At 39.8% G+C, this 15,434-nt stretch overlaps 1 protein-coding gene across 2 annotated transcripts; it reads right to left on the bottom strand.

Moving 5' to 3' along the window:
- Position 1: 1 nt before the first annotated feature.
- On the bottom strand, positions 2-14,986 carry CD302 (CD302 molecule). Of its 2 annotated transcripts, XM_040971622.1 has the most exons (5): positions 14,239-14,981; positions 8,126-8,242; positions 7,299-7,472; positions 4,056-4,082; positions 2-2,483 (listed from the first exon to the last, which is right to left on the bottom strand). In XM_040971622.1, exons 1-5 carry the CDS (start codon positions 14,432-14,434, stop codon positions 2,281-2,283), a joined length of 717 nt encoding a protein of 238 aa, XP_040827556.1. In that variant the 5' UTR covers positions 14,435-14,981; the 3' UTR covers positions 2-2,280. The 2 variants fall into 2 exon arrangements, with proteins under 2 accessions (XP_040827556.1, XP_040827557.1); XM_040971623.1 differs by lacking the exon at positions 4,056-4,082 and having other exon boundaries at positions 14,239-14,986.
- Between the last annotated feature and the right edge of the window lie 448 nt (positions 14,987-15,434).

The raw sequence follows: 15,434 nt of genomic DNA on the forward strand, positions 1-15,434 counted from the left end.
CAGCCAAGAATTTTATTAAAATTTCAAATTCTGTTTCATACAATATAAGTACTTTTGAAACACTGGTCTTTTTTTTTCCTTTTATCTTCTCCTTCCCTTACTCAGAAAAAAATACAAAATTTCAGTATGTTCTATGGGTCCCGAGGAATGCTTAAAAGTTTTTAGAATTCAGTATGTAACTTAAGTGTCTTTTGCTCATCCACAATTTCATTTAAAAATGTTGAATTAATGGTACAAAACACTCCATCAATGTGCTTATGACTTATCTGTATTTAATGTTGTCATTAAATGCTACATGACAGTGATAACAGTTTCTTAAGTCTTGAGTTTTGAGATTTCACAATACTATTTACCATTCAACTGCTGTCATTAGCATCTAATCCCAAGTAAACATGACACCAGAGGAATAAGGGGACCATCTTGCATTAGTTATCACTTAAATGCTGAACAAGAGACCACATGCTACTATAAGGATTACAGAATCCCAAGACTATATGTACCTTCAAATGGTGACCTCTCAAGGTACCTGCCAGACACGTAAGAGTGTTATTACCTAGAAGAAAGGTGCTGAAGAAAGCAGTTTCTACATTCTGATATGTAAATATGATTTAGCACTTCGTTACTGTGGCCTTTTGTCCTGATGAGAATGAAATACAACACTGAAAGTTTTTTAAAACAGCTTTTTCTGAAAATGGTGTCATTAAGTAGAAACTATCAAAACATAACATAGGAAAGTTAGCAGTGTGGGAGTTGTATAGCAGGGGAGAGCCTGGAGTACCACTGTTCACTAATACTGTCTGTAGTGTGAACTGCTCTGTACAATGTACTGCCCAAGCTAGCCACTGATCACATGTCATTTTAAGATCTTGAAATGTAGCCGTTGTAATTGAGGAACTAAATCTTAAACTGTAACTTGGAATATCTACATGTGACTTGTAGTTAACTGGACATTGTAATTCTGGAAATTTGAAATAATTGGTAATAAGTTTTTAAAGGACTGGAAGAACTTGAGTAGGGAATTCCAGTTAACAGATCACCATTAGTATTCCTAGCCTATAAACAAATAGACATCTCAGTCATACACAAATTATCAAATTTGCAATTAGAAAACATGACTGTTTATAGAGTACAACTAGTGTAATACTGCCAGTACTACATAGCCTTGCTGTTTAGTTTTCTTTCCCCACTTTATAATTATTTGTATCTTACAATGACAGTAATTTTGAAGACTTGCTTTTTCATTCAGGTCAATGAAAACAGATGGCATAAAGCTTTCAGTTTTGTTGCTATTACTCAACCATATTAAGACTTTATCCTGCACTAAGAAACTCTGATAATTGATGGGACGTGGATTAGAGATTACTTGAAGCTTCAGGCTTCTGCAATCATTTTTCCTTGTGATTTCTATGCATCCTTTATCTTTTACAAATATGGCTTATGAGCTATGAAAGATACCGAACAAAATCATTTGTTTCAGCTTACTTTCACCTTTCTTAAGAATGTAACCCACTGAAAGTTTGAGCATCATCACTGTAGTCGAACCTAGTGGTTTTCTTCTGATTTGCTTATCCAGATCTCATGCAATTGAAGTATAAAATTTATAAACCCTTTGGGAGTCAGAGGTAGGTTGTATCACAAAGCATTCTGGCAAGAGAAACATTTTAAAAAGTGTTAACATTATTGCCAGCTTTCTATCTTTCTGATAAGGCTGTATTTTTGTTCCAAAATGTTTATAAAGTTTTCTGAAAACTTTAACCATTTTTATAGTATTTGTGTTCCAAAATGGTGTGTGTCAAACTAGCGAGACTGTAAAATTGGTAAAGGTTCTTAAAATTGCAAAAATTTCATCTAAGTCATAAAGGGAAATACAACTATGAGAGGGATTATCTTTCCAAGTAATCAGTATCTAGGATATTTAAATGTATGGCTTACCTAAAAATTAGGCTAATCCCGTTGACATGTGAACAAAAAGAACAGGTAAAATAAGCAGGCTAGACTTTTTATCTATGTCTACTCGACTTTGTCTTTAAGCTTTGCTTCAACTGAAAGCTTCTGTACTGGAAGAAACACTACCTAGATTTAATAATTCCCTTTGTAAAGCTTGTTTTTATGATGATTTAAAAAATGAGTTCGCTTACAATGAGAACATGTAAGTGCCATTACTGGAATAAGGAATATCATAAAATCTCTAGTTTTTTATGTCCACATTTCACATTAAAAGATCTTGCACAGGAATCTCTTTCAAGTCATTTGATATTTTAGTCTGAGGTTTCCAAAAAGTTAGTCAAATTGAACACCACACTCATTTTCTTCTGCGACTACCAAAACACAGCCATCGTCATAAGGTGACCGGGGTGCCACTGAGAACGCTGTAGTGAAAGCAGAGTCGGAATGTCTTCTGTAAAGGAACCAAATGATTGCTCCCAAAGCTGTCAATGTGACTGTGCTAGCAATCACCAAAGTTGATATTAAAATCTGCTTATCTGAAAAAGAAAAAAGTCTATGTTAGACCTACAAACGATGCATTTTGAGACAAAACAAATTTCATTGCATAAGTCTGTCATCCTGAGAATTTTCCACATTGGTGAGAAAAATAATTATTCATTTGTTATCAAGGTTTGTATTTCTTGGTTTGAAAAAGTGGCCATGGTTCAGAATAGTACTTGCAATTCTTGGCTCTGGGCTGAGAATCCTAAGGTGGAAATCGGGTTCTAGACCACAATCCTATTGTCATCTTTAGCTTTTCCTTCCTAAAGGAAGACTTATGTTGAACAGGGTCAGTACATACAGTTCTGAAAGCATAATCATAGTCTCCCTCCCAAGAAATAGTGACTTTTTAGGTACTTGTTAGTGATGTTTCTTCATCTGAGTTTTTGGGATTTAAAGTTTTCTTCAGAGAAAAATACTAAGAGCCACATTTTGATTTTTTGCTTCCATTCAGCTATCTTTTTTTATGTACTTCTTAAAGTTACATATAACTGTGTACAACTTTCTAGTTTTTTCCCTATTCTGAGTCCTTAAAATTTTCTGTAGGTGCTTAGTTCAATCAGTTGAGGGAAACTGATGATTAGAGGCTCAACAGAGAGACACAGCCTTGGGAAGGCATTTATTTGCATTAAATATACTAATAAAAGCCTTGGGATCCTGCACCTGAGTAGAAGACCTAGAAGAAGTTCCTGGCTCCTGGCTTCAGATCAGCTCAGGTCTGGCTGTTGCCACTTATGGAATGAACTAGCAGACAGAAAATCTTTCTCTTTGTTACTCCCTCTCTCTGTATATCTGCCTTTCCAATAAATTTTTTTTTAATTAAAAAAAATATATATATATTTGGGCCCGGTGGCATGGCCTAGCGGCTAAAGTCCTCACCTCGAACGCCCCGGGATCCCATATGGGCACCGGTTATAATCCCGGCAGCTCCACTTCCCATCCAGGTCCCTGCTTGTGGCCTGGGAAAGCAGTCAAGTAGTTCCTACATCCTGGCTTTGGATCGGCCGTTGCAGTCACTTGGGGAGTGAATCACTGGATGGAAGATCTTCCTCTCTGTCTCTCCTCTCTGTATATCTGACTTTCCAATAGATAAATAAATCTTTTAAAAAAACAAATATATATAAAAATATTTATATAAATATATATCACGTGAGAGCAGACCCGTATTGACAGGATTTTTGAGGTGGGGCATGGTGCAGCACTTAAGATTTGAGATTTCCACATACATCCATGATTGGCCTGCTTGGGTCATATCAGGACATGATGAACAGATGTTGCTGCTGGTCTGCACACTGGAGACGCAGGTACTGGTGCCATGGGAGAGGCATGCATTAAGGACCCCTGCTGCAAGCCTTGGCCTGGCCTGGCCTGGCCCACCCACTCACACTTCTTTGCATATAGAATTTCCAGTTGGATTTAAAATACCAAATTTTTACAAAGCTAAGATTCTTTTCCACATCTACTTTGTGTTACACAATTAACTTTTGAAAGAGTTTGCATTAGGATTTTAACATTAAGATTTTAATGTATCTTTAATTGTGGGGTTATAAAGCCAGACTGTTACTTACCTGATAAATATTTCTTTTCATATGGTACTAAAACACAAAAGAAAATTTTTAGAAATTAATAAATTTATGCTTTGTTATAAAACTGAATTAAGTTACCAAAAATGAACACTTTAAACAGCTTATTGTTCACGATTCTACTGCTTTTATGCTTATTTTTAAATTGGCTCTTAAGGAAAGATACAGATATCCAAATCTGTTAGCTTGATTGGTAGGAAAATAAAGGAACTCAAAGGTAATCAGGTGAAGGAGGTAAGAGTATTCTGGTTGGAAAATCTGTAGGAAACATAATAAAGTTAAAATAATCTTGATTCATTAGCATGGATCTGTTTATACTTTCTGATCCTTTGGTATAATCATGTAATTAAAATTTATGTACCGTGAGGTATATAAATAGAACCATATTTAAATTTTTTAATTTTTCCTTATTCAAAAGACCCACAGAAAGGGAGCAGTAGAAAGATCGTCTATCTACTGTCAACTCCAGTGGCTGCAGTTGCTAGAACTAGGCCAGGCTGAGTCCAGAATCTTCGTCCAGGTCATCCACGTGAGTGCAGGGGACCCACGTGCCTGGCTCATCTGCTGCTTTCCCAGGTGCATTAGCAGGGAGATAATGGGAAGGGTCGCAGCTGGAATGCTTAACCGGTTAAGCCACAACAGCAGCCCAAAAAGAGCCAATTTTTAAAATCCAAATATTCAAACTTTTATGCTACCACCATGAAAGTATTGAAAAATATTTATATGTCACTGTAGAACTAGGTATAGTCTGGCCCGGCACGGTAGGCTAGCTGCCAAAGCCCATGCCTTGAACGCACCCAGCTCCCATATGGGTACCAGTTTGTATCCCAGCTGCCCCACCTTCCATCCAGCTCCCTGTTCGTGACCTGGGAAAGCAGTAGAGGACAACCCAAAAACTTTGGGACCCTGCACTCGTGGGAGACCCAGAACAGGCTTCCAGCTTCTGGCTTTGGATCAGCACAGTTCGCGGCCACTGGGAGAGTCAATAGGCAGACAGAAGCTCTTCCTCTGTGTCTCTCCTTCTCTCTGTATATATGAGTTTCCAATAAAAATATAATCGTTAAAAAAAAAGAAAAAACTAAGTATAGTTAAGTTCCTTGCTGTGTTAAGTTGAAAGTTTGTGTGATGGGGTCAGCTAATCCTCCACACCTGCAGTGCCAGCATCCCATCTGAATGCCAGTTCGAGTCCTGGCTGCTCCACTTGCAGTCCAGCTCCCTGCTAATGGCCTGGGAAGGCAGTGGAGGCTGGCTCAAGGCCAGCCTTGTGGGAGACCCAGAAATTGTTGCTTGCTCTTAAGAACTAGCCCAGCTCTTGCAGCCATTTGGGGAGAGGACCAGCAGACGGCAGATTCGTTTTCTCCCTTTCTAACCCTCAAGTAAAATCTCGGCTAGGCTACACATTATCTACTCCACACAAGTTTGTGGAGTAGATATGTGTAGCTGAGCAGTGTGGAAGCCCACAGCCCATGCTGGAGTACCTAAATTCATGTTTGGGCTCCTGACTGCTGTGTCTTGCCTCCCTGTAGGAGACTGACATTTCACTCTTTGTTGAAAGACTTCCGGCTGGGCTCAGTCCCTGCTGACGGCGAGGTGAACATGTGGCTGGGAGCGCTTTGTCACTCTCTGCCTAAATTCAGAGGTGGGGAACATGTATACTGCCAGTGATTATTTTGATATTTAGAATTCATGGGACATAACAGAATTATCAACTTGAAAATTAGACCAGTAGAACCAGACCAAATGATTTTGAGGGTCTGTGTGGCCCATAGGTTAGAGGCTGCCCACCTCCCCAGACAAAAGGATGTAATTACATAACTCAAGGCATAGAAAAAGGAAATGAGCAGGGCCAGATGTATAGTTCCAGATAGGACTGTTCTGTCTCTGTCTAGATGGCTTAAATAAGTAAAGTGTAATTTTAGATGTAAACAGGAAATAATGAGATCCAGATGTTGAGTTTGGGATTATAGTTCAGGGAATTTTAAGGATACAAGAAAAGAAAATGACTATTAGTGTCATGTTTCAAATAGCAAATTCTATCAAAATATAAGTTCCTTAATGAGAAAATATTTAGTTTGTAAATTTAGAACAAGCTTCTAAACAAATAACATCAAACTATTTTGGACCAGGACTTTATGGTTCATTAAGTATTACGTGGCTGGAGTGGTAGTGTAGTGGCTTAACACTCATCTTGTATCCCCGGGATCCCGTATGGGTGCCAGTTTGTGCCCCAGCTATTCCACTTCCCATCCAGCTCCCTGCTTATTGCCTGGGAAAATAGTACAGGATAGCCCAAAGCCGTGGGACCCTGCACTGGGCTCCTAGCTTTGGATCAGCTCAGTCCCAGGTGTTGCAACCACTTGGGGAGTGAACCAGCAGGTGGAAGATCGTTGTTTCTCCTCCTCTCTGTAAATCTGCATTTCCAATAAAAATTAACAAATTTTTATTAAAGAAGCATTCTGACGGGTCAGAAGAAAATTTAACATAATCCAGAATAAATAAACTGAAGCAATTTTCTTTGCCTAAGCAGATATTAAGTGGATCTAATATCCTTTTTTTTTTCTAAAATTTTTTTTTAAAGATTTATCTTTATTATTTTTTTTATTGGAAAGGCAGATATACAGAGAGGAGAGACAGAGAGGAAGGTCTTCCGTCCGATGATTCACTCCCCAAGTGAGCGCAACGGTCGATGCTATGCCAATCCGAAGCCAGGAGCCTCTTCCGGGTCTCCCACGCAGGTCCAGGGTCCCAAAGCTTTGGGCCCTCCTCGACTGCTTTCCCGGGCCACAAGCAGGGAGCTGGAAGGGAAGAGGGGCTGCCGGGATAGAACTGGCGCCCATATGGGATCCCGGGCGTGCAAGGTGAGGACGTTAACCACTGCACCACTGCGCCGGGCCCGAATCTAATATCCTTTAAAGTAACATTAAAGTCTGAAATGACATGAATATTCACCACTTCTGCTCAATCAAATCATATGTAAAGGGTCTGTGATAGTTTCTGTAACAGCACAAGAAACTGACCTCTTAAAGCTCTCAACAAAATACAGTGACACCTAACTCACGTGATTAGCTCTTACATCCGAAGCACAGGAACTCCGTTTTTGGCTAATAAAGAAAATGTAGCAGCAAAATATTCTTTAGCCTTACTTTTTGTGTTTAATGAGACACAATCTCTAAACCAAACTTGATCTTCTCACCCTTAGAATGAAAAAAGACCTTCAGTAATACTTACTGGCTGCTTTACAAAGTGTTCCTTCCGCTGAAGAAACTGCACAATTTCCTTTTTTCCATTCACCTGTCTTGGTGTGTAGAAAACCACAGGTGTCAACCAGATCTTCATCATCATTTTGGTCTGTCCACTTATCAAATGTCATATTTGAATTGTCAAACCACTTGAAACTCGCATCTGTCAATTGAGGACTACTGTTAGCAGTGACGATTTTAAAAGGTAGCAAAGGAAAGGGCTGTAGGGATTAATTAGGGGTGCTACTAAAGTAAGTCTTATCTAAACCTTTGTAGAATTAAAATTAGCAGAAGGAATAAATATATATACATATACACACATATATATACACGCTTGAATGGAAATTATCTAAAAGGATTAGTTTCAGAGTTCTAGAAAAGATCTCGTTTAAAGAAAAAATGTTTTCCATGGAAAGAGTCAAGAAAAGTAATTAAAATGTTAATAGTTCAGTAATTTCATTCCATTTAAAAATTTATGTATGCATTTTCTAGTTTTATACTGATCATAAACAACATTTCCATAAATACAGCCCCAATAATTAAGTCTCATTAATTGATGTCATCATGCCCTGTTTTGCAAATATGCCCTATTACAAAAACTGAGCCTAGAACCATATTTTACTCCAGAAGAGCGGCTCACTTGGGGAACACTGCTATTTAAGGAAAAGCTGTGGAACAGTAGCTGAAAGTGCGGACCAGAGGTCATAGAAAACTGAACTTGAACTTGAACCACAGAATTTTTAAAATCTAAAAGCATGAGTGTTACTGACAGAAAGGAAATGGAAGGTCATGTCCCACAAGATAAGTATAACTTACCATCTGTGTCATAAAACATGCCTAGTAAGATATCCTCTGGGCCTTTCCATTGCTTTTTCAAAGAATCCAGTATGAAAGTATTTTCTTCTTCATTATGTATGCTTATCAGGTCTGCTCCTGAAAATATTTTAAGGAGAAAAAAAAAACCAGCATATTCCAAAATCAATGAAAATCATGGACTAGTCAAAAATTATGAATTATACCCTTAAAGAGAGACCTTCGAACATTTAACAAAGGAATAAAACTACAGTGGCAGAAGTTTCCCAGAAAAGCACCGTATTGTTCAAGTATAAAGTCATAAACTGAAGACACTTTTAAGACTCTATTATAAAAGGAAAACAAAAAATGATCATAGACTATTCAAAAGGCAGTTTATCCTCTCAAAAGAAATACAAGAAATGTGTGAAAAATTCAACCGGTCAGTGGATGGAAAACAAGCAGACTTTCAGACTTGCAGAGTATATAGTGGTGACCTTCAGTGTAGAAAAACAGATCTACTAAGTGGCTAACAGTAAATACCAGTACCATCTTTAAGATTTGGTAAGATGCAAAAACCCTACAAAAAGTATGTATTTTTTGACTCACCATTCCTTAATAGTTTATGCTAGGGTGGTTGCAGGCTCTGCTTAGACACAATTATTAATCCAGTGTTCACAAGTGCTACAAATTGTGTCTTCCAATCACAAACTGACACAACCATCACGTTGCTCGTGGCTCTGAAAGACTGGTACCCACAAGTGTGAGGTTCCAGTCTTTCAATGGACGTGTAGCTCTATAGCTGAATAATGTACAGTTGCTGGCAGAAACAGAGAGAAGTATATTCTAGTATATTGCAATCCAAGGATGGTCTCATAGCAAAAGGACAGATAAGCCCCTACAATGTTGGGAGACACCTCAATGACAGTATGATTCTGAGGGTGCTCGAAGACACTTATTGTAAGACTGGAGAGAACAATAGGCGGACGGTGGAGGGAAAACCCCAATGCCTATGAAATTGTGTCATAAAATAAAGAATAAAAAAATGTACAGTTGCTAGGAAATATGTATTCTGTATTTGCTGCCACACAGGAAAAAGGCGCATTACACAACAGTGATGTCTAGTTATGTCCCATTTTCATCTTTAAAGATTAAAATATGTTTATAAAAAATCTAGAAGCATAGTTATCAAAATGTTAATCATTGTCTTAGGCTGCTGAAATTTAAAGTGGTTTTGTATTTTGTACTTTTAAAAATATTTGCCTATGTATTACAAGTCCTGTAGTGATCATTTATTGTGTAGAAACAATTTATAAGGAAAGGAAAAATTAAATCTGACCTGTAAAATACTACTTCAATTAGTCTAAAGCCAGAATTCAACAAGGCTCTTTTTCCAAGTCAGTTCTGAATTAAAAATGATAGAATGGGGCTGCTGGCACTGTGGTATAGTAAGTTAAGCCACTGCCTTAGGCACCTGCATCCCATGTGGGCACTGGTTCAACTCCTCGCTGCTCCACTTCCAATTTGGCTTCCTGCTAAAGCACCTAGGAAAGCAGTAGAGGATGGCCCAATAATTGACCCCTACACTCATGGGGAAGACCTGGTGGAAGTTCTTGGCTCCTGGGTTCAGCCATTGTCATCATTCGAGGACGAGAACCAGTAGACAGAAAAATCTCTTCAACTTTTCTAACTGCCTTTCAAATAAATATCTTTTTAAAAATGCTAGGCGGGGTGCCCAGTGCAATAGCCTATGACTAAATCCCTGTCCTGAACGCATAGAGATCCTATATGGGCACTGGTTCATGTCCCGGATGCTCCACTTCTCTTCCAGCTCCCTGCTTGTGGCCTGGGAAAGCAGTGGCTCAGTTTGCTAATTATCTACCTACAAGTGCCAGCTTCCCAGATGGATGCCAGTTCATGTCCTGGCTGCTCCACTTCCCTTCCAGCTCCCTGCTTGTGGCCTGGGAAAGCAGTGCAGGATGGCCCAGGGCCTTGGGACCCTGCACCTGCATGGGAGACACAGAAGTTCCTGGCTCCTGGCTTCAGACCAACTCAGCTGCAGCCATCGTAGCTATCTGAAGAGTGAACCAGCAGATGGAAGATCTTTCTGTTTCTCCTCTCTCTAAGTCTGCCTTCCAGTAAAAGTAAACAAGTCTTTTTTTTTTTTTTTTAATTAGACTTCAGCATCTCAGATGAGGTGCGTTTGTATTGTTTTCTCTGACATTGTGGCAGCTGATGGAACTTCAATGCCTTTGACCATTGTTTTCTAATTAAACCGTAGACTCATTATGGCAGGCAAATACGACACACTTTTACTTTATTAAACAAACAGCACAAATCCCCAAAGACTGCAAGTGCTCAAACTATTTTCTTTAACAACACATTCCAAGTGACACTCTCTGCTAGGATGTGGATCATCTTTAGTTCTTTCTACGGCTAGTGATGGCTAATAAATCATGAAAAGTAAATATAGAAGATAAACTAAGCCCAGCGGCGTGGCCTAGTGGCTAAAGTCCTCGCCTTGAACGTGCCAGGATCCCATATGGGCACCGGTTCTAATCCCGGCAGCTCCACTTCCCATCCAGCTCCCTGCTTGTGGCCTGGAAAAGCTCAAAGCCTTGGGACTCTGCACCCGCGTGGGAGACCAGGAAGAAGTTCCTGGTTCCCGGCTTTGGATCAGCTCAGCATCGACCGTTGCACTCACTTGGGGAGTGAATCATCGGACGAAAGATCTTCCTCTCTGTCTCTCCTCCTCTCTGTATATCTGACTTTCCAATAAAAATAAATAAATCTTTAAAAAGAAATAGATTATGCATGAACTAAAGGTAAGTGTTACAAAGGAAGAAACAATTTAACGTAATTTCTTTCCACAATGAATAACATTAGAAAAGCAGTATATTAATGCCCTTCATTAGCACATCAGGTAAACAAGCACAAAATATTGGGAATATTTATAAACAGTTTACTGAAGCCTGAAAGTACTATATCCAATTAGTAGTGTTTTTTTTTTTTTAAGATTTATTTATCTTTATTGGAAAATCAGATATACAGAGAGGAGGCGAGACAGAGAGGAAGATCTTCTGCCCTGTGATTCACTCCCCAAGTGACCACAATAGCCAGAGCTGCACTGATGCGAAGCCAGGAGCCAGGAGCTTCCTCCAGGTCTCCCACATGGGTGGAGGTCACAAGGCTTTGGGCAATTCTTGGCTGCTTTTCCAGGTCACAAGCAGGGAGCTGGATGGGAAGCAGGACCACTGGAATTCGAACCAGTGCCCACATGGGATCTCTATCTGTGCCAACGCGAGGACTTAGCCACTAGGCCACCGTGCTGGGCCCCTTTTAAGATACCATTTTGGGGCACCATTGTGGCATAGCAGGTAAAGCACTGGCTTCTACACCACTAGCATCCCATATGGACTCTGGTTTTATTCTTCACTACTCCACCTCTTGATACAGCTCCAAGAATAGCCTGGGAGAAGCAGCAGTAAATGGTCCCAGTACTGGGGCCCCTGCCACCGACATGGGAGACCCACATGAGTCTCCTGGCTTCTCACTTCCACCTGACCCAGCCATGGCCAATGGAGCCACCCGGTAAGTGAACCAGTGTTTGCAAAATCTGCCTGTATCTCTGACAAAAAAAAAAATCAGAGGGTTTTTTTTTTTTTTTTGTAACTGTTTAGATTTTGTTCTAATATAAATATTCTGCTATTCCTCATGCTTCTTCATACATAGCGAACAAGCCATGTCAGCATAATCTAAAGAAAAATACTACACTACCCAAAATACACAATAATGATACTATTTTTAGCAAGTTTTTTGATTCACTAATGAAATCTAAGGCTCTAGTTGGAAGCAAGAGCATATTATTATCAAATAATTAAAAGGGTTATTTGAAATGCATTAGAACTTTAGAAAAATCAAGTCAGTAATAACAATTGATCAATTGTTTACCAGGGGAAAAGATATAATTTTCACAAGACACATTTGTATATAATTTAAACCTCTGAAACAGCCACTCTGCTTCAGTAAGTAGAACTAATGGACTTCAAGGAATCAAAAAATCCACCAAGGTATTGAGTGTTTTTAATTTAGTTTTGCTTTGTTTGAAGAAAATAATAGCTATAGCTAACTCTATTTTAATCAAAGAGAAATCAAGAAGTACTAATTACGCCTCAAGAAAGAGTTACTTAAGTGAGATAAGAATTCAAGCTGGCTAATGAATTTTGATGCTAAGATTCACGCATGCTACTACATAAAAGAACATGTTTTTGCTGGCTTTCTGTGTAATTTATGTTATTAAAATCCGTGGTTATATCTACGTTTGCCTAATATTCTTTTAAAAAAAATACTAACCCATTTTTTTAAATCTTGCAATTGACAAAGAGTCTTGTGCTATTTTATTCAGTTACCTTGAAGTAAAACCATATTGACATGCTGGACATTTTGTCTGTATTTTTAATCCCTACTTGGAATTAAGAAGTTTTCCAATGGAAGCAAAATGTATTCAGTACTATGTGATACTTTTAAAAATAAGATTAAGAACTCTGTATTTATTCCTTTACTAATAAATGGAAATAGAATTTGATAGTCCTCCAAAATGTTAAATTTGTGAAATCTGTTTGTAGGCAAAGGCATTCCTGAGTGCTAGAGTTGTGAATGTGTCTCAGAATAAATTTAATGAAAGGTCAAGAGATGTGGTCTCCTACGGTAATAAAAAGCACTTTGAAAACATGAAGAGTTTAGGTGGCCACTAGGCCTGGTGGTGACCCATGTCCCATGTAATGGCATGGCTGAATTTTCCTCCTGGCTCTCATCCTGCTCCCAGCTTCCTGCTGTGCAGACCCCCAGAGGCCGTGGTGCGGCTGCAGGGACTGTACCCCTGTCACTCCCACAGGGCCCTGCATTGCGTTCCCTCTGTCTGGCTTCAGACCCACTGGGGGGCTATCGTAGGAAACTAAAGGAAGGACTGGCATACAAGAGATATCCCTTTCTCGCTGTGTGTATCTCTATCTCTCAAACCAATAAAACTTCAAAAAACATAGGAAGAGTTAGAAAAAGAATCAAGAACTCTTATAACACCAACTCAGATATGCAACTGGAAAGAATGGTAGCTCATGGTAGCTCTAAATTGAGCTAACACGTTTTAACAATCAGGCTTAACAGTATGGTAACAATGCTCCAAAAGCCACATCTGGAAATTGCATTCAAGCACGTATTCTAGATTTGTTTTTTAAAGTATTTTTAAAATCGATTTGAAAGGCAGAGAAAGGAAAAAAAAAAAAAAACAACAACAAAACTTGCAGCTATTGGTTCACTTCTCAAACACAATAGCCAGGGCAGAGCGAGGACCACCGCTGGGAGGCAGGAACTCAGTGCAGCTTTGCCACACGGCTGGCAGGCCCGAGCCTCCCTGCTGCCACCCATGGGAGGCACTGCCTGCAGGCACCCAGGCTCCTGCTGAAGCCAGACACCCCAGTGTGGGACACTGGCATCTTGAACCTGGCAGAATGCCTTCTACAGACCCTTTAAAACTGACACTTTATTTAAGGTATCTCCCATTATGAATTTAGAAAGGTACTTCCCAGAAAAAAAAAAAAAAAAACACTGAGTTACACATTCTGTCAAATAGCCTTTTTATCCATCCTTTTAATTTTTTAAAATCAGTCATACCTCCTGCTTCTAAATATAATCTGATTTTGTCTACATTTTATGCCTGAAACAGCATTTTTAGGGCAGAATAATAGGGAGTATTAACTTCTTGCTTAAAATCCAGCAAAACTGAATCATGGCCCGTTCCACTATGACCAGTGTGAGTCTGAGCAACCAAATTCCCTCTCTTGATAAAAGAAAATGAAGGTCAATAAGCATAGACCTAAAAATAGACATGAATGTGCTTACCTGCGGTGCTTGGCTCAGGCCACCTATAGTAGCAGACACCGCTGTGACAGCTTCTGTGACCGCTTTGCACAGTAGCATTCAGTTGTCTTCCAACTCAAAAAATTTCCGTGCACCCAATCCTGCCTGCTTAGTAGCATAAAAGTTGTACTTTCGTTTTAAGGATCATGGGAAAACTTCCGTATACAGAAGTTAGGTGACACAGTTAACTAATTTGGGGAGTGAAAGAGTAAGTCCCTTACCATGGTCAGTACACTGGCTTCTGGCATCCTCTATGCTTTCTGCTGTGACGGCTTGAATAAAGATGTAACAGTGGTCTTGGAACTGAACCCAGGCGGAAGAAGGACAGTCTGCTTGGAGAGAGAAAAACAGTGTTACATAATTCCAGCCATGAATTCCTGCAGATAAGGATATTAGATACTGAATTGCATCGCACATAAAAAGGCAGAGTCTCTTCTTAAATCCATTATACCTGAGGGAAAGAGAGATGTGGAAATGATTCTTGTTCTGACCAGACAGAGCAAAGCCACCCACTCGACCATGTTACTTAGGAATTCAGCCACATAAATTGCAGCCTGATCAATGACGCAACAGACAAGGCAGGCACTCGGAGGGAAAGGCCTCTCTTTGAAGGTCATGTCTGCGGTATACCATTTTAAAACGATGGGAGTTTGAGGATGTCATTTGCTCAGAGGACACCTCCAAGAGCAGAGACAGGAGCTAGCTGCTGGGTTAGGAATGGCCAGGAAAACCTTGGACGTGGCACGGGCAGACAGGGCTGATGTTCACCTGAATGTCCTTAGCGCCTTGGCAAAGCCGACTTCATTCTGCTTCCCTCACTGCCCTCTCCTCCCCTGTGGCAGAGGGGCACTGGGGCCGTCTTCGGCTCATTAGGATGATGTGTACTTTGAAGCATATACTCTGGAATTTTATTTTGAAATATATATATATATATATATTTGGAAGAACCGTATAGAGAAAGGAGCAAGAGAGAGACACGATCTTCCAGCTGCTGGTTCACTTCCCAGATGTTCTAAACAGCCAGTGCTGAGCCAGGCCAAAGGCAGAAGTCGGGAGCTTCATGAGTCCTCCATATGGTGGGAGGGTCCCAGCCTCTCGGGCCATAAGCTGCTGTTCTATGCTAGCGCTGCAGGCAGGGACTCACGCACTACACCATCGTGTTGGCTTCAGTTCCCATACCTGCATGCTTAAGTTCTGTATATACTACAATTTTAATTTAAAAGTAGAAGAAATCACAATTAACAAAGAGCAGAATCTACCCATCAGCTACTATTTTAATCTAAACTTAGTTTTACTGAGCTCAGGGTCGTTACCTCTGGCACTTGACTTTAGCTTACAACGCACAGCACTTGGCCACCAAGCTAATTATTTCCCGGTCTTCTTGTAACCTTGGGATAATGAATGCGGTATGAGCAGA

Source organism: Ochotona curzoniae, unplaced genomic scaffold (assembly GCF_017591425.1).
Source record: "Ochotona curzoniae isolate NIBS_2020 unplaced genomic scaffold, NIBS_Ocur_1.0 contig_2210, whole genome shotgun sequence".
NCBI classification, from domain to species: Eukaryota; Metazoa; Chordata; class Mammalia; order Lagomorpha; family Ochotonidae; genus Ochotona; species Ochotona curzoniae.

What these genes read in the sequence shown, in the direction of transcription:
- CD302 (XM_040971622.1), bottom strand. Translation starts at nt 14,434, where the DNA reads ATGTGCGATGCAATTCAGTATCTAATATCCTTATCTGCAGGAATTCAT. An exon ending in AAGCCAGTGTACTGACCATG is followed by an intron (nt 8,243 to 14,238) that starts GTAAGGGACTTA and finishes AAATATTTTCAG; the next exon opens with GAGCAGACCTGATAAGCATA. An exon ending in CATGTTTTATGACACAGATG is followed by an intron (nt 7,473 to 8,125) that starts GTAAGTTATACT and finishes CTCAATTGACAG; the next exon opens with ATGCGAGTTTCAAGTGGTTT.